The following is a 25,592-nucleotide window of genomic DNA, read 5'->3' on the forward strand; positions in this document are numbered from 1 at the left end:
CAAGGTGAGGTTTCAGCTGCAGAAGCTGTGCTGCTTCTCAGACACTCCCCTCAAATTGCTTATTGTGTGTTTGAGACAGGAGTACATGTTCCTCCCTTCTCCTGTCTTTGCGCTTCATGTTCTCAGCTCTGTAAGGTTTGGTGGCTTCCAATAAAGCCGTCAGACACACTTCCTGAGGTTCAGTGGAAGAGACATGTGCCCCCGATCCAGCATTCTAATGGGGGGGGGAGGTGTCCCCTGGGTTTCACCAATTAGAGCATGGATACTCAAAGTACGGCCCGCAGGCCTCATGCGGCCCCTCTGACCTTTACATGCGGCCCCTTGGGCAACAGGAGCACTAGGCAGCTGTTTGCTCGACTCCGCACTAACAACAAAAATATTAAATAGGCACACAATCATTTATTTCAAACTTATTTGGTGTTAAAGAAAGTAAGTAACTAGGGACTCCTGCACTTAACTTTAGAAACGCCTTCATTTTTAAAGACATATTGCAGCAGAAGTGTAAAACTAAGACAGTCTCTTCAAAATTAAAAAAGTGTATTTAGTTAAGATGCAGAACCTTTGCGCCTTAGTACAATTTATTTTATCAGTGCATTGAGATGCATTCATTTAAAAGTGATAGTTTTCAAACATAAATTTGGAAACATAAATTATTTTCCTTACCCTGAGAACACCACCAATAGTAAATTAAAGAGGCAAGTCACTTGGTATGTGCACTTTACTTTATGGGTGGCCTGGGTTCCTATCATACATGAACAAAAATATAGTGTAATAAATCAAACATAGAAGCAGGTTTTGTGCAGTGGACACCAGGAATCATGTATTTCGAGGTCATCTTAAATGTGATAATGCAGAAAAAGACGGGAAAGTGAGACTAAACAATTGCCTAGGATCACACAATTTGGAAAAGTGGGTAAGCCGGGATTAATTACAGGTTTTCTGGTTTCCCATTGTTTTTTTCAGCCACTAGATGTATATCATTTGCTTCTCCTACACCTACCTTGCCACCAATTCCCCCAGCCACCCCACCTGACCGCCACTGCCCTGACATCAATGCGGCCCCCAGGGACGTAACAGACCAAACTTTTTGGCCCCTGGGAAAATGTTTGCGAGTACCCATGCATTAGAGGGTCATCATTCGCGTGTGATCAGACGTGCCTCGCCATGCTCTGCCAGTAGAGCCTGAGAATGGGTCCCCAGTACAGAGAAACAGCTTTAATGGCCCTCCTTGCTTTGACTGCAGTGTCAGGTGTAATATGTTGGGTTAGGGCACTCCACTAACTGGCTGTCCAGCAGGTAGGGCCATCTCCTCTGCACCTGATTAGATGTACCCAGAGTTCTTCTCATGAAGACAGGATACATTTTTTGGGGGGAGAAAGCCAGGGGTGGGATTGGTAGTGATAAGTGACTGAAGTTCTTCTTAAATTATATTTCACATCCAACACCATGTATTCAGGCACGTTGAACCTGCACTTAGACACTTAGCAACCTTCATTCATGCACCACTCACCCTACACAGAAAGCACTCACACCATTCTCCCTGCACTCATACACTGCTCCCACACCTCTTATTATTAATGCCATAAGCGAAACTGAATGCATTTACCAATGCTTGTTATTTCAGTTTCTGTTTTAATAGTGCCTAATGCTCTCAGTGGGATCAAAATATTAAGAAAATAAAACAATTTAAAGTTTCGGATAGATCTGCATTTTGGGCCTTTCAAGAATTAAGAAAGTGCTATACAGATGTGATAACTGGGCCTTTCATCCCTGTTGATCTAACCCCAGGCACTTTAGGAGCCCATCACAGCCATCATTACTAGATGCAGGTACTTGCGGGTGCAAACTCTGAACCATTAATTACCAGTACTGTGCAGTTATGAGTTAAACCCCAGACAATGGGGAATTACTGTGCAGACATGTATTTACCATGTGATATTCTGCACAATAATCCCTTTCTTTAGGTTTAACACACACACACTTACCACCCGCTCTCCGGGCAGTAGTCCAACTGTTCAGGGAGCTGTGGGAAAAGTGGGAAAGGGGCTATTATAAGGCGAGGTGTGGAGCGAAGGGTTGAGGAGGCTGAAGAAAGAAGTGGAGGATGTTGGCTGCCTTGTCTGAAGCTTACGATGGGCCACTGAAGAAGCTCTGTGCTACAGTGCAGCCTTTTCTCGTTGATTTTACCTGCTGGCTGGTAAGATGTGGCTTGTTGTTCTCGTACCCAGTAAACCCGGATGCAGGAACCACTGAGCCTCATAATTGTGCAGAACGGAATTCCACATGGCAATTCTTCTCTGGCCTATGTCTTGTACGGACATTTCAGAGAGGGCTGATTAAGCAGAGAGAGAGCACAGCACCATGAGGCATGAGAAACTAGAAAAAAGCCAACAAACCCTCCTCTACCTCAGTGGCTAAAGTGTGCTAGATATATTGGCAATGACGTCCCCCAATTTTGTTAATTGTACAATAACAGTTCTCATACGTTTTGTAAAAAAAAATCTGTTCAATGATGGATAATGAAGACGTTTAGGTGCCTCTGTCTGAAAAAGAAGGGGGGATATTGGGGACGGGGGGCTGCTACTATAAATGTACATTTGTGCAAAAATTGTTTCACTGGCATCTTTAAAGGCAGCTCAGGAAAAGTGTGTGGCTTTCCTTGATGGAGTAAAGGGAAGCTTGATGGGGGCAAAAATGTATCCATTTTGAGGGATAATGTAATTAGCTGAGTGTCCCTTTTATTTAAACTTAAAAAAAGGAAGGTGTGCACTAGGTATTGTATTATTGCGCATTACTAAAAATATATATAATACATTTTTTATCTTAAATATCAAATGGAGTAGATTTACAAAAAATGTGTGCCATCTAGAACTGGGATTTCCACTTCAGTGCAAAACATTGTTTACTCTAGAAGATAGCATCGTAGCACCTGCGCTCTTTTGAGTCATAGGGGCGTCCCATGGGTGTTCGCATGCTACCGCCCATACTTTCTGACACTATCTACTGACAATGGCAGACAGGGCTTGGGGCCAAAAAATAATGCTGCATCAATATAGGAGTTGAAAAGGAGAAATGTTTTTATTTCCCCAAACCTTTCCGAGATTGTATGCGTGCTGCATTATGCAGCACACATACAATGAGGGAAACATTTTAAAGCGTGTCCGGATATAGTAGTTTTTACAGGAAGGATAACCTTCCAGTACAGAGCCTGTGCTGGACAACATACACCCACCGTTCCAAGATGCGGCAAAGATGTAGGCAGATGGTTTATGCACCAGCGCTCAGGAAGCGACTATGAGCACCATATTGTTGTAGATATGACACTGTCCTACTCTCTCCCTTTCACGCAATGGAGCAAAGCAACTCGGTTTGATGCACTGCGTTGCTTCAAAACCTAGCAGATCTGTCCCTATATCCCTTTGCATATTTTGAGGCCGCCTATTGTGTATTGTGCATAGTACAATTTTCAGATAATTATTTGCCTAGTCACAGTGCTGTCGATCTCAGGCTGAGACCGTGTAGTGCTCTAAACACACGTCACTGTTCCCCAGTGCACCAACCAGGATTCAGATCGGCCACTGTCTCATTTAAGGTGTGGGCCTGATATTTTATATGCATTTTCCTGAAAGTAAAAGACAAACAAAATAGTTTTTAGGTACACCCCATGCCTCGACCCCATTGCAGTCAGGATCACAGTTCCTGTACTTTTTTTGTGTAGTACAACCTCCCCATGACCTGCAAAATACTTTGGAGGAGACGGTCATCGAGGACCCATCGGAAGCGCAGCCCTGCTAACATCATCTAAAGAACTGAGTGTGTCCTGAAGGCTGCAGCAGCCCAGTCTACGACAAACCAAAGGTGGCGGGGGTATCATGAGGGGCAGTATTTGAAGCACTTTTAGCCCAATAGGTATTGGGTGCCTGATATCTATCTATTGCCACATTTCCATCGAAGACCACCAACATCTTTTGACAACCGTCTTCTTGGTTGTGGTTAACTCAGACACTCCAAGCTTCTGCAAACCCTAATTTTATTGAGAGTAGCCACTTAAAGTGTTTAGAGGATTAGAGTGTTGGTGCCTGTTTCTGGGAGCAGAGTGAAGGGGTGTGAACAGGGAGAAAGTCGTTTCAGTTTTCGTCAACGCTCTCTCGTGATCTGGAACTTAGTGGCCTACGAGATATATATATATATATATATATATATATATATATATATATATATATATATATATATATATATATATATATATATATATATATATATATATATATATAAAGAACTGGACCTCTACCAAGCAATGCCACACATGCCTATACACATAATTTAAGGGTATAATCAGCTAAATTCTAGAGTGTGTCCTTTTAAAGGAAACTTAGAAAAAGAAAGGGTTGCACTAGGTATTGTCTGAATGTGCATTAGTAAAAATATAAATAACACTTTATCTTAAACATTAAATGGGGCAGATTTACTGAAAACGTGTGTCACCTAGATGAAACACCTTGTACTTTCACACTAACTTACATGAACTACTTGTGAACTTAACACTGACCGTAAAACACCAACAAAAGCAACATACGCTATCAAAAGCTGGTTACTCCTAGATCCACACAAAAGAGCGACCAAATTGAGATTGCGCTTAGATTCCATCACAATGGCGGTTGGTGCTATATAAATGCGAAAATAACATCACATGGATACGCTACAGCATAGAGTGTGCTATGTAAGAGCGATCTTCATCACTTTGCTAAATTGCTGATATTAAGTTCACATTTGTAGACAGACATTGACTTCATGAGATAGTGATGCGACAACAGCTTTTACAATGCCTCCATTTTACAGTTTGAGAATGTTTCTTTCCGTGGTCCGTGGAATCTCATGATGTCCGGCAGCACAATCTCCCCCTAAGACTACACTTGACACCCCAAACGTTTGCTGCTTCTTGTTGGTGTGCTAATGCTCTGCAGTATCTATTGCTAAAGATGACAAATACCTCATCCACTCTCTCCACTCTCAATAAATGTGTAAGTTAGAGGAGACCCTTTCAGCAGACAGAACCAAGGATGAATACGCAAAGGGACTTCAAAGTGTCCATGAAAGTGCAGAGAGTCCCCGCTTGGAAGAGTTCACCAAGACCCCCTCCCCCCACTGCTGCTCTGTGGAACACGAGACAGCAGAAAATACATGGAAGCGTTTTCATTGACAATATGAAGAGAAGACATTATCCCCGAAAAGAACCCACTTATCACAGCCCACACAATCCATTACCATGCCAGTAAGCTGCCAGTGTGTGGGAGGCACACCCACTCACCCACACGTGAGCGGATATTCAATATGTGCACGAAACTGGAGATGGCGCAGAAAACGACTGTGTGCAGGGTGTGAGGACATGAATGTGGGGTGGGATACTGTGCGACAGTAAGATTGTTATGCTAAGGAGAATGAGGGCCGGTATATATGCTGAGGATTACTGGGTCGCGGTGCAAAGGGTGGTGTAATATCAGGATTGTGCTGCAGAAAATGTTGCGAGGGCGGGATGGTAGTCCAAAGGATGGTATAATAGTAGGTTTGTGCAGCAGAGGATTGTGGGTGGATAGAATCGTTGCACTGTTTTGCTTTCTAGGACCTGATTGCAGAGCAAACGATGGAGTGTAGGAAAGACTGTGGTGCAGACGATGGTGTGATTCTACCCTCAGGATGTGAGGATAGGATAACAGTGAAAAGGATGGTGGAGGACAGAACTGGTGTATTGTATTGTAATCGTATTTATATAGCGCTTACTACCCCTGACGAGGCGTTGAAGCGCTTTTCGGTGAGTAGCACGCTACTCTGGAACCCAACAAGAATTAGTGATGAATTAGTATCGGGAAATAATGAGTACAGTTTTAGTATTATTATGAGTTAATTTGAGCCGCGGATATGAGAGAGAGGATTATGTGAAGGTAGGAGTGAGGTGCAAAGACTTGTGTGAGGATAGGGCTGTAGTAAGGATGGTGTTATGCACGACAGATACGCAGAGACTTACAACAGAGTAAGACAACGGTACAAAGGCTCCTTCGAGGGGGCTGTGGTGTAGAGGAATGGGTCAGGATAGGATTCTAGTGCACAGTATTGGTTGCAGGTGAATCTGTCCCCCCGTGAAGTGAGGGGTAGTGTGGCTGAGGAACAGCACGGTGTTACCCATGGTGATGTGAAGACATGATTATGATGTAGGCACTACTGTGTTGAAGAGGGTGTAGTACCTGTAGAACTTTGTTGCAGAGGATTTTCATGCCCAATATGGTCTAAGTATGCACAGAAGACAACTGCAATAGAGGCCGTTCCAGGGTAGGTCTGTGGCAGAGAATGGGCTGAGGGCATGATTGTACTATTGATGACGTTGCGAGTACTAGGTTGTGTTTCGGAGAATAGCATGAAAAATAGATTGTGGTATGGAGGACAGTGTAAGGTAGAACACTTATATGAAGGTCTGCATGAGAACAAGCTTTTGGTGTGTAGGTTGGGGACAGTCAAGGGTTGTGTTGCTAAAAATGTCAGACTTTACTGTGATGATGATTCCTTGGCTGCCTTTGTCTCCTGGAGATTCTGTGAGACCCTGGATAGTATCACGGTACAGTGAGAATATGAATGGTGGTGGGAAAGCAATACTACGCTACTGTGAATAGTGCATGAGTAGGACAGTTATGCTAAGGATGCTGAAAGAGCAGGACTGTGGTTTCGAAATGTGTGATGGAAGATTTGCGGTACTGTAAATAGGGTAGGGTTGTACTACTATAGCTAAAGTGATGTCAGAACTGATACGGTGCATAGTGCGATGGCAGGGTTGTGGTGCCCAAGACAGTGTTACGTCAGGATTGCTGCAACAAAGGTAGCATGAACGCAGAACATTTGTGTTTATGAAGGGGTAGAAGTAAGATAGTAGCGTGAAGAATGAGGCTTGAGAAAGATGAAGGCACCATTAAGTCTGTGCTATGAACTTTGTGAGAGCAGGATTGTGATGCTGAGAGCAGTTCAGGGCTGATCATTGTTGCTGAGAATAGTGAGAACAAAACTTTAGCACAGAGGATGGTGTGTAACGGGATTGTGGTTCCATAAGTGAAGTTACTGCGTTTTGGAGGTAAGCATCAGCCTGCACTTACCGACATGTACGACCGGGTGCCCACAAAGGAGTTGGCCATGGAATCAATGAGTTGGCCACTGACTCCAAAATCGCAGAGCTTGATCTCACCCCGAGAATTCACCAAAATATTCGATGGTTTCACATCTGTGAAAAAGAAAAAACAAGTAGAGGTTGTAAGAACCACATAAAATAAGCAGCTGCTCTCTGTAGGCCTGGTGTGTAACCCACCACAAACCCTTTTTAAGAGAACTATGCCTGGTGAATGAATTATACCAAGCGCCTCACAGATATTACCCATGTTCCACTAGTGACTACATCTGACAAATTTATATGTGTGGCCATCTCAAGCAGTATTAATAAGAGTGACTACTTCGGAGAGTCAGGCAGAATTGAGTGTAGCAACATCATAAAAAGCTGTCAATATGAAATGCCTGCACTACCCGTCACAGCTCAAAATTAATCATCATTATTCCATTAGCTTTAAACATATTTAGAAAATGAAACACTTTTATGTATAAACATCAGCTAATTTCTGAATATGAACACATTTTGTTATTTAACAACAGATTTTTGCTAAACATACTTAGTTGCCCATAGACAAAGTTGTCAATTTTTAGAAAACATGTAATATTCACTTTGCTTTGAAATATCACTTAATCTTTGTAAATTAATTTCTGGTCGCCTAACATCAGATTGTCATTTTCATCAATTACTCAACTTACACTGACATATTTTGCCTTACGCTTACATGCCCATGTGTTACCATTACTTGGCAGGAATATCCACCTTAAGGCAATGATGCTCACCTGTCAGGACCCGCGGCCACTGTGTCTGAAGTGATACAGGTTCAGTTAGGTCAAGAACACCGTCAATGCATAAAGGGTGGCCACCATTATATGAGAGATGCCTACCTCTATACCATATTGATAACACCAATGCTTAAAATGCAATATGTGAAGATTAGCCACCATTACGCTAGAGCCTCCATTACGAGAGACCTAGACACCACAATGCCTCCGTTAAGACAGTGAAGGCCACAACTGTATGAATGGACATATTTTGTTGACCAATCCTCGAAAATGTCAAGAAAGAGCACCATAATGCCAGAACCATCATTATGCAAGGGGTAGAGGGCGCAGGAATGCGCGCGCACACACACACACACACACACACACACGAGCTAGCACAATTGTTGATAGTTAATACCATTACAGACCATTAGGAGGGCATGGACTATATCAACGTGATGCAATATATAATTCAAAGACAGCAAAGCCTATATAATTTCACTGTAACAAAACTGACGGAGCAAGGTCTATTTTCACTCACACAGTACAGAACGTCAAAGGAGTAAGGCTTATATCACTGCTATATAATCTGTGAAAGGCAGATTTATCAAACCACACCTTAGTGGACGATCAAGAAATGAGACGCTGCAACGTCTCACTCGACTGTCAAACCGAAGGCCATGATTATTGAAATAATGTGTATTATGTGGTTTCGGTTTGTTAGAAAACTGAACAGTGATATTTGCCCTTAGAAGAGAGTTAACTGTGTGCAGGAATGAACTGCATGGGGATCCAGAGCAAATGTTTTAAGTATGCCTGTCTGGAACTGATTTTCACATTTACTGAGCCTGATTTGGCAGCCAACAGAATTGCTGTGGTAGATAAGTAGTCGGTGCTGTCACTTGATATGACTACAGACCACCAGTTTGAATCCAGTAAGGACATTCAGACTTTTATCATTGTATTGGGTAATGGAAAAAGTGTTATTTAAAGCACCTCGGCAGATCACAAAACTGTGGTATGAAGTGCTACATAAAAAAAACCAAGTTATTATTACTACATTTCCTGCCACAGATAGAAATGTGTATTGTGGTAAATCCACTAGCATTGCAATCACCAGAACTAAGTTTGTGGGTATTCACAACATGTTTGAAGTGCATTTCGTCCCCAAGAAAAGCATAAAAAATGCTCCTGTCGAAAACGTAGGTAATAGTACTTTTCCATTTTGGGGAACTTAAAGCAGCACATTCATATTTAAAAGGGGTGAGGTGAAGAAGGTTTTTGTAGAGAGAAAATTATTTTTAAGATGGAGAAAAAAAAGGATGAAGAAAAAAATCTACAAACATTTAGCACACTTGTGTGCACCTCATGTGTGTATAACTGCAACTTGTATGCATACTCCAGTAATTATTTGTAAATCTCCAAAAATGTGGAACCCTTTCACATGGGAGCTGTACACGTGAACATTTCTGGTGATCTGAATGAAGTGGCACAGATGAAAAGGGAACATTGTCTTCGGAACATTTCTTCTGGGCCATCTAAATTCACATGTCCTTATAAGGAAGGTCTTATGAATCTCAGTAGATATTATAGTGAAAATAACTGAATTATCACTCAATCTCAAATCTGCACTTTATGTATAATACTTGCTGATGAAAAAATGACGAGGACCACACTGAATGCCCAAAAAACCATTAGCTTGTTATTAAGAGCTTGCATGAAAAAGGTGCGTCAATATATATCTTGTCATTAGATGTATTCTACCTTATAAGACGTAAAAACACAAAATAATATTATTTTTGATTACAACACAAGGACAGCCAAAGCCCACAGCAAAACAGTTGAATACTTTGCTCCGATATGATCTACGTGGCAGTTGGCAAACTGTCAAAACATACTTCAAAATGTCCTGGTGGTGGGCATACAGAGCAACCAAGGTGGCTAGTTTTCCCTGATCAGATTTCCAAAAGTGTACTTGAAAAACAGTCCTCATTACAGGTACAGCACATCAGACAAATTGCAGGCGATGTTAATGATTTAATTATACATTTAAATATTACTTCTGTTTTAACTTCTTCATCACGAAATAGTTCTCTGTTTCAGAAAATTCTGGTGAGGGGGCTGTTTGGTCTCTCCAAGTTTTGAAAAAAACTTTCAATTGATGCACGTTTTTAGAAAATATGTTAAAGCGTGGCTGTTCCCTAATTATTAACTTTCAGTATAAGACAGGTTTACCTCTTGAAGGTCCAATCCTTCAGCACCAGGACACCCTTCGTGTAAAAGTGCATTCCACAAATCTGCTAAGATAACATAACTAATAGACTCAGAAGTATATAATATTAAACGACAAAGAGGAAATCTGCATGTTAGATCACTAACCAGTAGGTCAATTTTGTAACAGAAGAGCACACCACTATGTCTTATTTCTACTCCTGATCAAAGACCCAGTTACGAACTCTGCGTACTATTAGGCATTTGTTTAATTTTGGAACCCCTTTCCAAACGTTGTGACCACTGTCCTAATTAACTGCAACTTTATAGGTTTGACAGGTTTAAGACCCTGTTTAACAAAGCTTGATTCTGCAATCCTAAAATATTTTGTCCTCCCCTTATAACAAACTTTGCATGTGATCTCTATCCCCATATAATCAATATTTGCCCAAATGTACCCTGCAAGATCAGTCTGTAGAGCACTGTACACTGCAAATGCAACATCATATAGCTCTAAAGTAAAATAGGCATAGCATAGCATTTACGTTGAACTTTTCAACAATATGATGTTTTTAGCCCCAGAAGAATTAATCAATGCATGATCAATCTTATCTTTGAACATGATTTTTATACTCCAATTTGCATCACCAATAGAACCAAATTATTCACATTGTCAAGTAAAAGATCAAATCTCACTTTCCCCATATGCATGTTCATTCTTCTCTTCGTGTTTTTATAAATCTTCAGAAAATGTCCTGAAATACCACATTTGCTACAGGTTTTCCAAATGGCATGGCGATATTTCGGAATTGGCTACCTTTGTTACAGAGATCCAAATCTATAACAAATATTACTACTTTACAGCATGCACCAATGAAATGTCTCTCTTTTATTATTTTTCTGTAATGTTTTGACAGCACCAACAATCGCCCTCTTATCTGTGCAATTGATTTCTCAAGCTTATAGTTGGAAATGGCCCTTTTTGCAGGGTCATCCCCAGTCTTTTTGCCTCCTTCCTCCTATTTATTCTGACCTGTTTGTATTGGCTTTAGGACTCTGGGCACTTTACCACTGCTAACCAGTGCTAAAGTGCATTTGCTCTCTTTGTAAAGTGTACTGTTGATTGGTTTATCCATGATTGGCATATTTGATTTACTGGTAAGTCCTTAGTAAAGTGCACTAGAGGTGCCCAGGGCCTGTAAATCAAATGCTACCAGTGGACCTGCAGCACTGGTTGTGCCACCCACAGTAGTAGCCCTGTAAAAATGGCTCAGACCTGCCACTGCAGTGCCTGGGTGTGCAGGTTTAAAGTGCCAATTCGACTTGGCAAGTGTACCCACTTGCCAGGCCTTAACCTTCCCTTTTTAGTACATGTAAGGCACCCCTAAGGTAGGCCCTAGGTAGCCCCCTGGGGAGGGTGCAGTGTATGTTTAAGGTTGGACATATACTAGTGTGTTGCATATGTCCTAATGGTGAAATACTGCCAAATTCGGTTGTCACTGTGTAAGGCCTAGCTCTCTCATAGGTTAACATGGGGGCTGCCTTTAAATTAAGCGCAGACTCCCTTTGAGAGCAGATAAAAATGTGGAGTTTAGGGTCCCTGAACTCACAATTTAAAAATACATCTTTTAGTTGAGTTGTTTTTTAAATTGTCTGTTTGAAAATGCCACTTTTAGAAAGTAGGCATTTTCTTGCTTATACCATTCTGTGACTCTGCCTGTTTGTGGATTGTCTATCTGGGACAGTTTGACAGTTGGGCTGCTTTGCACCTCTCTAGACAGTGACACAAAAGGGGGGCAGGGGTGTAGCCTGCATATCCTATTGAGCCATCTGAGCTAGAGAGGAGGGAGGAGTGGTGTTCACACCTGAAAGGACTGTGCCTGCCCTCACAAAATGCAGTCTCCGACCCCCTGGTGTGTGTCTGGGGCCTGGTCTGGACAAGGAAGGATCTTGCAAACACTTGAGACTTTGCTTTGAAGTTTGCCAACTTCGAAAAGGCAGAACTGGGTATAAGAAAAAGACCCAAAACCCCAGACTTCTAGAATCTTTCTGGAACCAAGAGGGACCTCTGCCCAGGAGAAGAGCTGAAGAACTGAAGGAGGAGTACTGTCCCTTTGCTGTGTTGCTTTGCTTGACTGGCCTGCAGTTGCGGCTTCTGTCTAAAAAGAGTGCAAAGGGTGAACTCTGCTGCGTGTCCTGCTTGAGAAAATTCTCCAAGGCCTTGGAGTAGAGCTTGCCTCCTGTTGGAAGTCTCAGGGACAGCAAAGACTTCAGTTTCCTCGACCTGCAGCACTGGGAACTGTGTTTTGTGCTGTTCAAGGGGAGAAACCACTGCGACCCCGCCAACGACACCGCTGGGCTGCACCGTGACCTGCAGACGCCACACAGAGTCGCACTGCCCTGCTCTGCACCGCAACTCTGGTCTCCCCGACGCCGTCATGGGACGACTCCACCGAGCAGATGCTCGCACCGCGACCTGTGGGCCCCACACTCTGGCATTGCCTGCTCACACCGCAGTCTGGGCATCCCCGACGACGACGCTCCTGCTGACACCAGCGCCAGCACCATCGACTCCTGTGTCGTCACCAGGCATCCTGTCTGCACCGTGGCCAGCGCTCGTGAGAGTCACGAAGTATCGTCCCGTCCCCCACCGCTGGCTTGGGCCTACTGACGACAGCGCTTCAGCAACGACAACGTTGTTGCCTGCACCGTGACCTGTGGACACCGCATGTCGCACTGCCCCGCTTCACACCTCAGCCCGGGTCTCACCGACACCGCTGGATGCCGTCACCGAGCCACTGCCTGCACCGTGACCTGTGGGCACCACACAGCACATCGTCCCGCTTCGCACCGCAGCCCCGACGCCATCCACGCCGGTGCACCTGATTTCATCAGCCTGGAGTTCGATACGCAACGCGTGTGACCTCAAGGGGCCGACGACTCCTGCAGCGACTCTGGAACCGACACTGCGACGTCAGCAACGATGCTCTCCGGAGCTCACCGTGAGGATCACGACGCTCTGCAAATCCAAGGTACTGTTTGTGGGTCTTCCCGACCCGTAGCTGGCCCGCAACGCCGCAGCTGGCCTGAACTGTTGGTTTTGTTGATCACGACAACGTGATAGCCTCAGGTGGAGCTATCGACTTCAAGGAACTGTATTTTTGAGTAAATCTTGCAGAATTCATATTTTTGTTACTGTATGTTGGATTTTTATCGTATTTGGTCTTGTTTTATATAGACAAATATTGGCTATTTTTCTAAAACTGGTGTGGTGACTTTTTGTAGTGTTTTCACTTATTACTGTGTGTTATGTGCAAATGCTTTACACATTGCTTCTGAGATAAGCCCGACTGCTAGTGCCAAGCTAACACGGGGGTGAGCAGGGGTTGTCTGAGTGGGTATCTCCCTTATCCTGACTAGAGTGAGGGTCCCTACTTGGACAGGGTGCAAACCGACTGCCAACTAGAGACCCCATTTCTAACACTTATCCTGCGAAAACTGAATTCCATTCACAATGTTCACTGCTTTCTGTTAAGATGAATCTTTGATGGATTACAGATGCTCTTAAATTTTCTCATCAAAACATTCAACAACTAGGTGGTCTCTTATAAGGAGCTCCCTGAGTAATTCAAAGTCATATTGGGTTGCCAGCCCTCTCAATGTGGCAATGTAAATATCAACACTTTCACCAGTCATTTGATCCCTGGGAAAAATGTGTAACTCCTATAAACAAGACTTTTTTGTGTACTAGATTGCTTCTTTGATTGCTTTAGTGCTTTCTCATATTCATCCATTTCTTCACCTTCTTTATATACTATTCCAGTGATGTGCAAATACTCATAAGCCTTCCATTCCCAGAAAATGCTCAACTATGAATCTTTTGCTGCTTGCTCTAAACCTTTCACTATCCGCAGTTCCTAAATTCACATTAAAGACATGATGTCATTCTTTCCAGGGTCTGGGTGGTTCTCCTGGACCTTGTAAGAAGGGTGGTGGAAGCAATATAGCAACCACAATGGTGCTCACCAATAGAGTTGCTATTATAAAGAAGTAAATTATGAAAGGTATTAAAGAAATGCGCAAGGAGTATATATCATAGAATTAATACAAGGTGAAGCAGCAGAGTCACTCTGCAAGCAATGTATTCAGTCTCGCCGAAGGATTTCCAAGTTCACCTCCTCACTCAACCATGTAGTATCAGTATTGTCAGGGAAACATCTATCAGAGAGCATACTCCAAAGAAATAAACTTACCCCGCCCCCCACACTCTAGCCAGTAAGAGCTGCTTGGAGATTAAATCACCCAAAAGAAGCTAGGAACTATCTTTCCCAATATGCTCTGCAGATAGTTTCTTGCTTGACAATGATGGTGTCACCCACTTTATCAATGAGAGCTAGAAGAAGGCAAAAGTGCCCAGTCAAAACTGGGAATTATGTTTCCCAATATGATTGGTGCACAGGCTTGCAGTAAAGTGACGCTCATCCAACAACAGAGTTCAGCTTTTGGTGTTGAACGGTGCTGCGGCCAAAATCCTCTGTCAGTGGGTTCGTTGGGCAGGTCCAGGGGTACTCATCACCAATACTGAAAAGACTGACGACTTGGGTGTAAGTAAATGCCTTTATTCTATACTTGCATCACTATCAAGCTTGGTCGGCCCCTGCTCCTCTCGACTGTTCTCAACTCATCAATCTCCCTAACTGCTGTCTGCACACCTTCAAACAGCAAACAACCACGAGCCACCCACAACATGCAATTCTGTCAACCCATACTCATGCTGCAACCCTCTTGCAGCACCAGCGCTACACTGCCCACAACTCAGGAGAAAACAAAGGGCTACCCAGTTTGTTGACTGTAATAATAGAGGGAACCCACACTTGAAGTTTAAGAGTTTCCTGAGAAGAAACAGATTAGCATTTCCAGACATGCTCATTACAGCTGCAAATGGTGATTTTATCCTTGAGGTACATTACAAACCAACTAGCCAGAATTCCTCTCTCTTGTTCATCAACCAAAACCAGAGTGCTCTAAGGCAGAATCTTCCTTATAGGCAGAACCTTAAAACAAGCACTGGCAAAGCCAACAGGTCTCGTCTTTGGGACCTATTGGTTTTGCCAATGGGTTTTAGCCCTTCTGTACAACATCTCTCACCAGTTAGCTTCTCCATGCTAAATTAAAAAAGAATAGCAAAAACACTTAAATTTAGTGATTCGAAATACTGTAAAATCCACTGCATTCAATCAGTAATATTGAGCCAATGCGGCCGCACCAACTTGGGGACTCCTGTGGCCCCTTACGGGCTCCTTGTCCTCTCTGACGCTTGCCATGGTCTCCCCCCATTTATGCAGCTGGTCCCAGCTGCCTGAAGACCCAACCATAAGAGACTTCTAGTGCTGTCACATATCTCATGTTATTCCTTTCAGTTTTTGTTTTTATTTTTAATGTAGCCATCCTAAAGTCAAACCCAATACACAGAAAAAGAAAGAGGAAATTCTCTGGTATGCTTGCATTTAATATTTATTTAGCTAGTAATACTCATTCAGCTCTGCCTTTAGGTGCAATGAGAATTCAAGCAAGCGGCAAGCCTTGGTATGGAGAATGTTGCAAAAGGTGGGCTCAACAGCTGTTCTGAAGAACGGGCTGGGTCCAAAGTGCTTGGGGGTGCAGCAAAACATGGCTGATTGAATATTGTGGAGTTTTATTCATGGGTGTTCAAGAGAACAGTTTGTTAGTAGACTAGATTGGACTTTAAATTAAGTAAGGCATAGATGGGTGCTAACTCTTAGGGAAGCTAACTTTTTATCCAAAGCAGGAAGTAGACAGCGTTAGATATCTACGAGACATGTAAAGCACACAGAAGCTTCTAGTACGAGCCACCTCATCTGAGACACCGCATCTACAAGAAGGCAAAGTCCCTTCACTGCAAAGGAGGCATGACGTGTGATAAAAATTAAGAAGTGATCACATTAAACATATGCACCGTTATTTTAAGAGATAGAAACCAACATGCTCTCAGGAGATCACCTGTCCTATTTCATATTTAAAAAAAAAAAAAAAACCATAGAAGATTTACAACACCAGCTCACCTAAAATTGCACCAGTATCAGGGTGAAATCTGTGGCTAGTTAACCGATCAGCACTCTGAAGTAGCCTAGGGGACAGGCAGTAATATATAAAAAGTCCCAAGTAAATAAACTGATACAATTTGAAATGGTACATTTGTTATTTAGGAGCTTGGTGCAACACTGCGCAGGCGTCCGGGCAGTGAAAGTGTATTTTTCAATGAAACAACCTAAACTGAGATCTTTGTGTTTTTATGCTTCGCGTTTACATTACACCTTTGGAGAGTTACCTCTGCAAGTTGTCCTTAGCAGAAAAGGAGAGTAAGTAGACGAAATAAACATGACAATAATAGAAGCCTGGCAATAAAACAAAAGTACTACAAACCGTCACCTGAAGAGAAACAACCAGTTTAACAATAAAAAAAAGTGCAAGTGATATGGAGAAAGCAGCAGGGCAGCGGGGCTGGGAGAGAGGACAAACAGTACCTCAATCATGTCGGGAGCATCAGACAGAGACAGATTAATCTGAATCAATCTGTGCTTGGTCCCTGCTCCACAGAAATAATCAGTAATTACATTTCACCTGCACTGGCCAATTAAGGAGGCTGCAAAGAAGAGTGACGTGAAGCCAACAAATGGTATGCAATGGGCGGACTTCAAGCCCTTTGTGTATACAATAGTGTCTTGCAAGCGAGACACATGCACTAGTGCACGCTTTTGCAGGCTCAAACGGAAAAATTAGAAATTGCTTAGCAATGGGAGAAATTAAGAAATTAAATGAGCAAGCAAAAGCACTCACAAACAGATATATCCAAACAAAAATGTGCCTCAAGGGGTAAAAAGCAAATAGCATTAACCAAGAAGCACTAGTAGTCAAACACACTTTTAGTGTAATCCAAAGCATTAACCTCATCTGAAAACAGTCAAAGAATATAGTGACCAAATACTGCCACACGTTGAACCAAGGGACTATACGGTTTGATAAACCATTATTCAGATTTAAAATATGCTGAAGTTTCAGAAAACATTTCCAACCATGCAAGACCAAAGGAAACTTAGAGAGAAAACAATAGAAGACACTATCGGCGCTACCACTCAATGGTGGACCATTATCCATGGGACAACTGAGGAGTATGTAAATACACAATAAATTATAAACAGTTAGAGCTAGCATTAGGAACATCATGGGAGTTTAGGAAGCATACGAACTGCAATAGTGTATATATGGTATTTATGTGGTATTTCTAATTATCTGACAAAGTAACCTGGGGAATGTATAGAAATCTACAAAATACAACTATACAAGCATTCGGGCGCAAATGCAACACCACAAATACGACCGGGCACTTTTTAGAGAAGGAAGTTCAGAACTGTAAGACTCATTGGGAGAATACATCCAGAAAATGGCCATGCAAAAGCCACCAATATCCTATAAATCAAAGAACAATACTGGTCTTATGCATTACATACAATACAAACAGTCTAAACACCAACATCCCATGGCACCAGTTATAATTTTAAGAATTTGTAAATTCATTGGCCACCTCAGTGAGTTAAAAGGGCACCAATATCCTGTTTAAACATCTGAGCTCATAAAGTAGGCCGTCGCTTTTACTGGTATTCCACTTTTCTGTCCCACCATTTGAGCGCATTTACCCGCAAGGGTTTGAGCCATGTAGTGTTCTCTGAGACTCATTCTAAACTTTATTCAGTTTGTTCCCCCCCCCCACACAAAACCACTCACTTATGTGGTGCTTTAAGACGTCCAGTTGGGACACATCCAACACGCCCACGCTGCAAGGAGCATCTGCATATGACTCGTGCATTCAATGTGACAGCATGAGCACGTCATCACAAACTCTTATGAACTCCCTCCACATTGCCCGTCTGTCTTCGGGATACACACAGCGCTGCCATACTTGTACCAATACAATCAAGCTCCTATGAAAGTAAGCAGGCCTATGCCTAAAAGCTTTACCAACTGACTTAAACTAAGATATTTAAGCTTCTGATGCCACATACTTTTGTCCCCTTTTTATAATTGTTTAGCTCATTAAAGCTGTGGTTGGAACAAAACAATCACCCCAGGAGATTGCACATTTACAAAGGTTGGGTGAGTGGTGCATATCTTTGATTATAGACATAACATTTATTTTATTTTTTTACATAGAGTCTGCTAATCATCGCCACACTGGGGCATCGTGGACAATTTTTTAGATGAATTTTCCGTTCCCCGTAATACACTCCCACTGAATGGTGTGAAGTGTGTGTCTCAACCTGGGGGCTAGGGGTATTTGTAGTAATGAGGACATTAAACTTACACTAATCTCACTGTTGGGTTTCGTCTGTGCACCAGGAGTCAAGGTTCGAGCTAGCCAGTTTTCCCATTTAGCTGCCTGGATGGTCACCTACTCTTAACGGCCGCACATCTGTGTTCTGAATTCTCTCTTTATAGGTCATAACACCAGGCCCTGAAAGAGCAGGAGCTCTTCAAAACGCTAAAATAAGTACAAAGGAGGGGTTTTGTTTAGAACCCTTAAAACATCTCACATATACCTAATATCAGTCATCACACCCTACAGGTTGCCACAGGAGGTGACGTGCCCAGGATGCCACAGAAACATTATGGGTCACAGCAAGCAAGAAACAGGTCAACGAAAGGACTTGAAGGGTTATAATCAAAAAAGTGTTTTTTTTTTAACTTTGCAAAAAGGAGACAGTAACACAACAGGGATAAATATACTTAAGTATCTTACTGAAAGTATTCACCACATTTCTAAGTTAACTACAGCTGGGATTATTACTTCACAATTCCAGTCGCATCCCAGAATCTTACTCACCTCGATGCATGATCTTGTGCTTCTCCCGCAAGTAAGTCAAACCTTTGATGACCTACAAAAAAAATAAAAACGTTCATAGTTTCAGCAGGTTGTAGGTGCCAATGACTGGCCAAGCTCAACTTTCTGCTTGTTCCATGGCTTCTAGGGGGTAGATTAAGCGATAGCCCAATACTCACCGCAATGCTGACTTTCCCCAAAATCTGCTCAGGGATCTTCCCAGCTTTTTTCAACACCTGATCCAAGGAGCCACCATCCTGAGAATTAACCAAAAATTGCATCACATTATAACTATGGGAGTGTGGAAACTAGTCAACTCCTTCATCAGAAGTGATCAGCTGACTGTGGTGGTCTCACTTTCACAAATCACATAACATTTCCTTACATCCTTACAACAGTTCAGATCTTGATAAAGTGAGTGAGGAATACCTGTCTTTTCAACCTACATTTGCAATGATATGCCATGTTCTACGGGTTCCATTTGCATTTATTGTTTTAAAATAGGATGTATGTGTTATTTTTTGTTACTCTCACAAGTACGACTTCACACCTAAGGGTCAGTCCATGTGAAAATATGTCTACAGAGTTTTGCAGGGAAGCTTTTGTGTATGTTTGTCAGAAAAAACATTTTTTTTTTTACTTTTGGCACTCTTGCTTTTAAGATGTTTTAAATAAAATAGTTTGGGGTGTTCCTGCAGCCATAAAATCAAAATACCATCCAATGTTCCATGTGACAATGGCCCATTGAGTTTTTTCTTTAGCACATGCTGAGAAGTGGATCTGTTCTAAATGTCAGGAAGAATGTACAATGAGCATATGACATTGACTTTGGCAAGATGGCAATCAAAGCGGTGTCAACTTGTCACACTCGTACAACTTACTAGTGCAAGACTTCCAAGCTTCACAGCAGTTCCAGACCTCAACTTTTCAACATTGATAGAAAAATCCAGCTGCATTAATGCCACCTTCTCAAACTCCATGCCAAAGCCCCCTTCTCGTACTGCCCACTCAGTGTGCATTAAAACCTACTCCCACAACTAAATAAAATGCAGAGTCCATGCCCATTCAGTTCTTGTCTGACCTGAAAAGAGTACCAAATAGTTATACATACTGGGCCGGTGAAACACCAGGTTCCTAACCACTGGGGCATAGCCATATTTCAAGGAGGAAAAGCTTGTTCATCAGCCTTAATGTGACCATAAACTCGCAGGGTTGCTTTCAGGAGGCCAACATGTTTTCATCAATGTAGGTTAGCCATCTCTGTACTTACCTAATGTACTACAAGAATTTTCCATACGTTTGTACAGAGCATTCTCACCAGTTGTATGGTACTGAAGTGCTTTCAGAATCCGGGCACCTTTCCCTTTCTGAAATATTTGTTGACCAGAATCAGAGTAGTCAGTTTATATTCTATTTGGTTTTATATCCTACTATGATGATGTGAGTGATATTGGACAGCATCTAGTATATTTCCAAGAGGTTACGCTGGGACATAACACAGGTGCCTTGTCCACCACATACAAAGAATGAAAATGTGCGTCTTTGCTCTCAGTTGGGCAATAAAAGACAACCATATCTGAGGTGCCATTGGCACATGCCCTTGGGCCCTTGTGCCAAAGCACCTCGTGCCCTAATGAGAATTGTGCATCCAATGTCAGGTCTTTGTCCATCCACTGTACGCCAGACATGGCTTTAGGAGGCCAGCTATTTAGTTTAAGAATAACCTGTAGACATGGGTTCATGAAACCAACAGCAGTCAAGCTATTGTGGCTTTGCAACAAATTATACATTTTGTTTTAGAATTAAACTGGATGTTAGTTTACCGTCAAACAAGCCTCCAACCAGCAGCTCAGAGCCATTTCTGTGGAATGCAATATAGGTTTACATGAAAACATGCAAAGGATGCACATTACAGCAATACATATTGGTGTAAACAGTGCATTTATGGTATGACATACAATAATGGCTATATTTCGTAAGAAATCTAGATGTGGAGATGATGCCTGTTGACGGACTTGTTGGTAAGCATCCGACAACTGAGAGGGATGCACAAAATCATTCGGCAGTGTGCACGGCTTCAAGCTTGCTAAATGTGTGCACTGACAGAGCAATGAATGTACCATCTTGAGATGCGCTTTCAGTACCAACTGAGAAGTAGCCCAAACAGCACAGGAGCTCTTACCATGTGTTCCATGCAGATGCTGATCTCTCCGTCACTGTAGAATGCCCCATAGAAACCCACAATGTATGGGGAGTTACATTCATGCAGAACTTGCAGCTCACGGATGATCTGGTTTCGAATTGCTGGTTTGATCTCCAGGTGAATTAACTAGAAAAAAATAAAGTGCGGTTTACTTTTCTTTGGCAGGTGTAGCTGTAGATTACAAACACTAAAATACATATAAAAAGGGCAGAAACGTTGGTCATTAATGGTAAAGGAGTCGGGGCTACACAGAAAATCACAATTATGCCGCTCTATGCAAAGAAACAACCTTGACAATAGAAGAGAATGCAGTTTTATCTCGGTTATCTCTGCATGAATCAAGTAGGCCCAGATTATTGAAGGAAGGTCCACACCATCCTTTACAAAATGGCGATTGTAGGCGACTGATACAGGCCACGAGTATTGCCAAGTACACCCAAAGCAACATCAATGAACATCAGAAAGATAACCACCAAAGAACCAGCACACCATGGCCAGCACCAAAGCCAAAGGCACAACAAGGATTACACACACCCACATCCGCACAGAGGTAAGAGACAAGTCTTTAGATGATGCCCCTCATGGAGATCTTCCATGGTGAGAGCCAATAGCCAAAGACAGTAGTCAGGGGGACAGGGAGAATATGGAGAATCATGGTGTTAATTAGAACTGCAACATTACACACCAGAACAAAAAGACCTTAGGATCAGCCATCACAATTTAACTAGGAGTAGGAACAGGCAGACATTGGAGGAGGTGGAGAGTCATAATATCTTACCCCTTAAGTGAACACATGCTCCACACCAACCCATCACCAGGAGACACACCTCAAAGTTGAGGCCGACAGCTACACACCCTTCGCCTACATGGGAAATTGCTCCCTTTTGGCCAATCAACTAGTGGGACAATAGCATCAAACAGCACCAAAGAATGCTGGAAATAGTGAATATTGCATTTTACAAAAACTACATAAATTAATGTACCTCAACATATAATCCCCTGCCTACTACATAGAAAGCACTACTTTCCAACCCTTAGACCAGTTATATCATCATCCTCTCTTATGCCTTCTAATATACACACAGCATGGCAAATGAAAGAGGCAGCTTATATGCTAGCTATCTCTCCAAACATAGAACAAGGTCTGCTAAAACTGGTGTTTGTCACCACAGCCACAGCATGCAATGGGCAGGCCTTGGTAAAGGTGACTGTATGTCATTATACTGTCTCTCTAAAACACAAGACAGCTCAGATTATGACATACTAGAGGTCCTGTCCTCTTCCTCTACAGTGACCAAATGTAACAGGCTAAATTAATGACGATATATATTTTCATATATTTTACCCCCCACCTATGCATAGACGGTACATCTACGGAAGATAGATATAGGCATGGGACGGGGCACGTGGTCCCAATTGCAATGGACCAATTTTTAGACCTAAATTATTCTCTCCCCCCAGGATCTCAGGAAAACACAGATAAAGACGAAACCCCTTAGACTATCACAGCCTGTTCATGTACAGGCAGGCTTAGAGGAGGGAAGTCGGTCCACATACTCAAAAGTCCTCAGCCTCGAAAAACAGAGCAGGTACAGTTCTTTCCAGCTATATGAGCCATCGTAAAAGGCAACACACAAGCCATCCCATCAGCCACACGACAAGCCCATGTAACTGAAGCGAGTCCACTTACAACCTCCACTCAGTCCTTCCATACAAAGGGCAGGCTCACATGAACGCAAATAGAGCCACTCCTCAGCCTGACCATAAGAACCACTTGTTCCACATCATTAAGCCCACATATTCCCGTATTGGGCTTCCATTCAGCAGCCTGATGCAAGCGAGGAAATGTAGTAAAGGTTTATTTAATTTGAACCAAGTAGATAAATACTTAATAGATATAGGCATGGGACGGGGCACGTGGTCCCAATTGCAATGGACCAATTTTTAGACCTAAATTATTTTCTCCCCCAGGATCTCAGGAAAAGCACCAACCCTTCCCGCCCATTTACAAAGGAAGGCCCTAATCCACATCTACTAAAGCTCTTGATCCGGTCTCTCTCTTCAGAAGTGAGGCCAGCTATCTGTAAGGCCGGCATCCTCCTTACCTTTCGTGCCATGATGAGCCCCGAAGGTTTGTGGGACACCTTGAAGACCACACCACCATTGCCGGCTCCCAACTCTGACACTTTTTCAAAGTCATCGTCCTTGAGCTCACCAACTTTCTGCTTTTGGGTAAGGAAAGCCTCAAGGCGCTTGCGCTGCTGTTCATCAAGCTCGAGTTCTTCCAGCTTCTTTTGCAATGCTTCCAGGTTAGTTCTGTGCAAATAAGGATGAAAGAGAAATTTTGAGAGTCACATATAAAGTTATAGGTCACCCTTAAAGTGAATGAGCCGCACATATGTACTTAAAATGAAGGACACCCCACACCTACATAGTCTTCAAGGTTATCATTTTCTTAAGCAGCATGTTACTGGATAAGTATACTGGTGTCAGCTTAAAAGGGACATTTTTCATTAACCAAATATGATAATGCTAAACTCCCCTCTAAAGAATTCTCAAAGATTGAGGAGTCTTAAGGAAACCGCAGGTTAACACAATGGTTTATAAGCCCCAACAAAAGCTATGTGAGCAACTGAAACCTATTTTAGACCAAAATGTACAAATATATTTATATAGGGCAACTCAAGGCACTCAGGAGAGTGTTCTAAGAAAATGAAACAGATCAAGGCAGACAGATGTTTTCTATTTTTGAGCCACTATGAGACAGACAATATTTGATCCACATTGAGAAAAGAAACCTTTGTCCCCTGAAAAGAAACCATCCTTTGCACCCTAACTAGCACTAATCTTACGAAAATTGGTGCACTGCTCTCTCTTGTATCAGGCTATGTCCACAGAAAACTGGAAGAAACAGTAGTAAGTCCCCCGCTTTAAGAAGTCTCAGGTAGATCCATCTGACTTAGCTCAATTTCACACGGGTTCCAGTCTTTACTATGTGGTGAAGAGTGACGGGACTCCTTTGGGAATTCATAGAAACCAAAGACAGTCTGGACAGAGCAGCAAGACTAAGGTCTATGCAAATTACAAAGTTAGTCATCGTCTCCAACTTGGATGACCATGGTACACGGGCTAATGATTTCTGAATAAATATATCTATTCTTAAGCCAAAAAATGTGCGTACCAGAAATAGCTGTTTAGCTGTGTTGATTGGAGAAAAGCATAATTATCACAAGCTAGCATGCAGGAATTCATCATGCAAAACAGGAAAACAGCAATTAAATATGTTAGACAACAATCTATAGAAAGTAAACATGTGTGGCACATTATTAATCTAAAAACGAAAAACGAATGTTACTAAACAAAAATAAATGAAGGAAAAGGAATGGGGAGTCATTCTTCATTAGTCTTAGGAACGGTGAGGCCATACTGGAAAACCTTTTTCAAAAGTAATGCATATTTTGCTCTTGCAAAAATTGAGTTATATGAGGCAGAAGTAAACATTATTGGAGATGGTGCATCTAATGCAGAAAAATTGATGCAGAAAACCAATAGCAAGATCATGCAGTTCGTGGGTAGGGATAGGCAATGCAAACTATGGAGGAGCCTTTGGTATGAGACATGCCCTGCGCCCACTTCATGTTACTCAAAGGCAAAGGCTGTTCACAACAGGTACTAAGGATGGAGAGGCCAAAACATAGTGCTTGCTGTGCACTGCCAAAGAACCTTCACCGGTTTCATACTCTGATCAAGACTATGGGGGTCATTATGACCCCGGCAGTCACCGAACCACCACAGTTGTGGCGGTCCAACTGCCACATTATGACCACGGTGGAGACGCCATGGTTCCACCACCGACAACGCCAGGGATTACGAGTCCCCATCCGCCAGCCTGCCCATGGCGAAAGGCTAGCGGAATGGGGGACTCGGAGAGGGGCAGGGCCATGCAAAGCCCAATCGTACATTTCAAGACCCGAATTACGGGCAGTGGAATGCTCGACAGGTGCTGTTGCTCCTACTGCATTGCCACATTGCCACCATTAGGAGCCGGCTGCAATGTTAAGGCCCTGTTCCCTGCTGGGCCGGGGGGTGGAAACACTGTTTCCGCCACCGACCCAGCAGGGAACTCAAATTAGGGCTGGCAGGATTCAGCCCGCCCGAGTGGCATGATGGTGGAATTACATTTGCAGGCGGCCTCTGCCGCCAGCCATAGTCATAATGAGGGCCTATATAATTAAATTATAACATAAAAAAATTGTACAAAGGCTGTTGTAGTGCTAGAGCCAGAAACAAAAATAACATTTGAAATAAAAAAAGATAGTAATTCCCCTGAAAAAAAACTTCAAATGTCGAACTAAATTCCATTGAAATTCACAGGTT

The 25,592-nt window shown here is 42.7% G+C and overlaps 1 protein-coding gene across 1 annotated transcript in view; it reads right to left on the reverse strand.

Annotated features, from left to right (window-relative positions):
• The window catches only part of MAP2K1 (mitogen-activated protein kinase kinase 1), a 149,312-nt gene that overhangs the window by 34,337 nt on the left and 89,383 nt on the right, over nt 1–25,592 (reverse strand). The window contains exons 2-6 of the mRNA XM_069222895.1: nt 23,321–23,531; nt 21,195–21,341; nt 19,192–19,269; nt 19,016–19,067; nt 7,137–7,261 (exon numbers count right to left, since the gene is read on the reverse strand). Of these exons, the coding sequence (XP_069078996.1) occupies nt 7,137–7,261; nt 19,016–19,067; nt 19,192–19,269; nt 21,195–21,341; nt 23,321–23,531 (613 nt within the window). The remainder of the gene's footprint in view (nt 1–7,136; nt 7,262–19,015; nt 19,068–19,191; nt 19,270–21,194; nt 21,342–23,320; nt 23,532–25,592) is intronic.

This window comes from Pleurodeles waltl, chromosome 3_1, assembly GCF_031143425.1.
Source record: "Pleurodeles waltl isolate 20211129_DDA chromosome 3_1, aPleWal1.hap1.20221129, whole genome shotgun sequence".
In the NCBI taxonomy this organism is placed as follows: Eukaryota; Metazoa; Chordata; class Amphibia; order Caudata; family Salamandridae; genus Pleurodeles; species Pleurodeles waltl.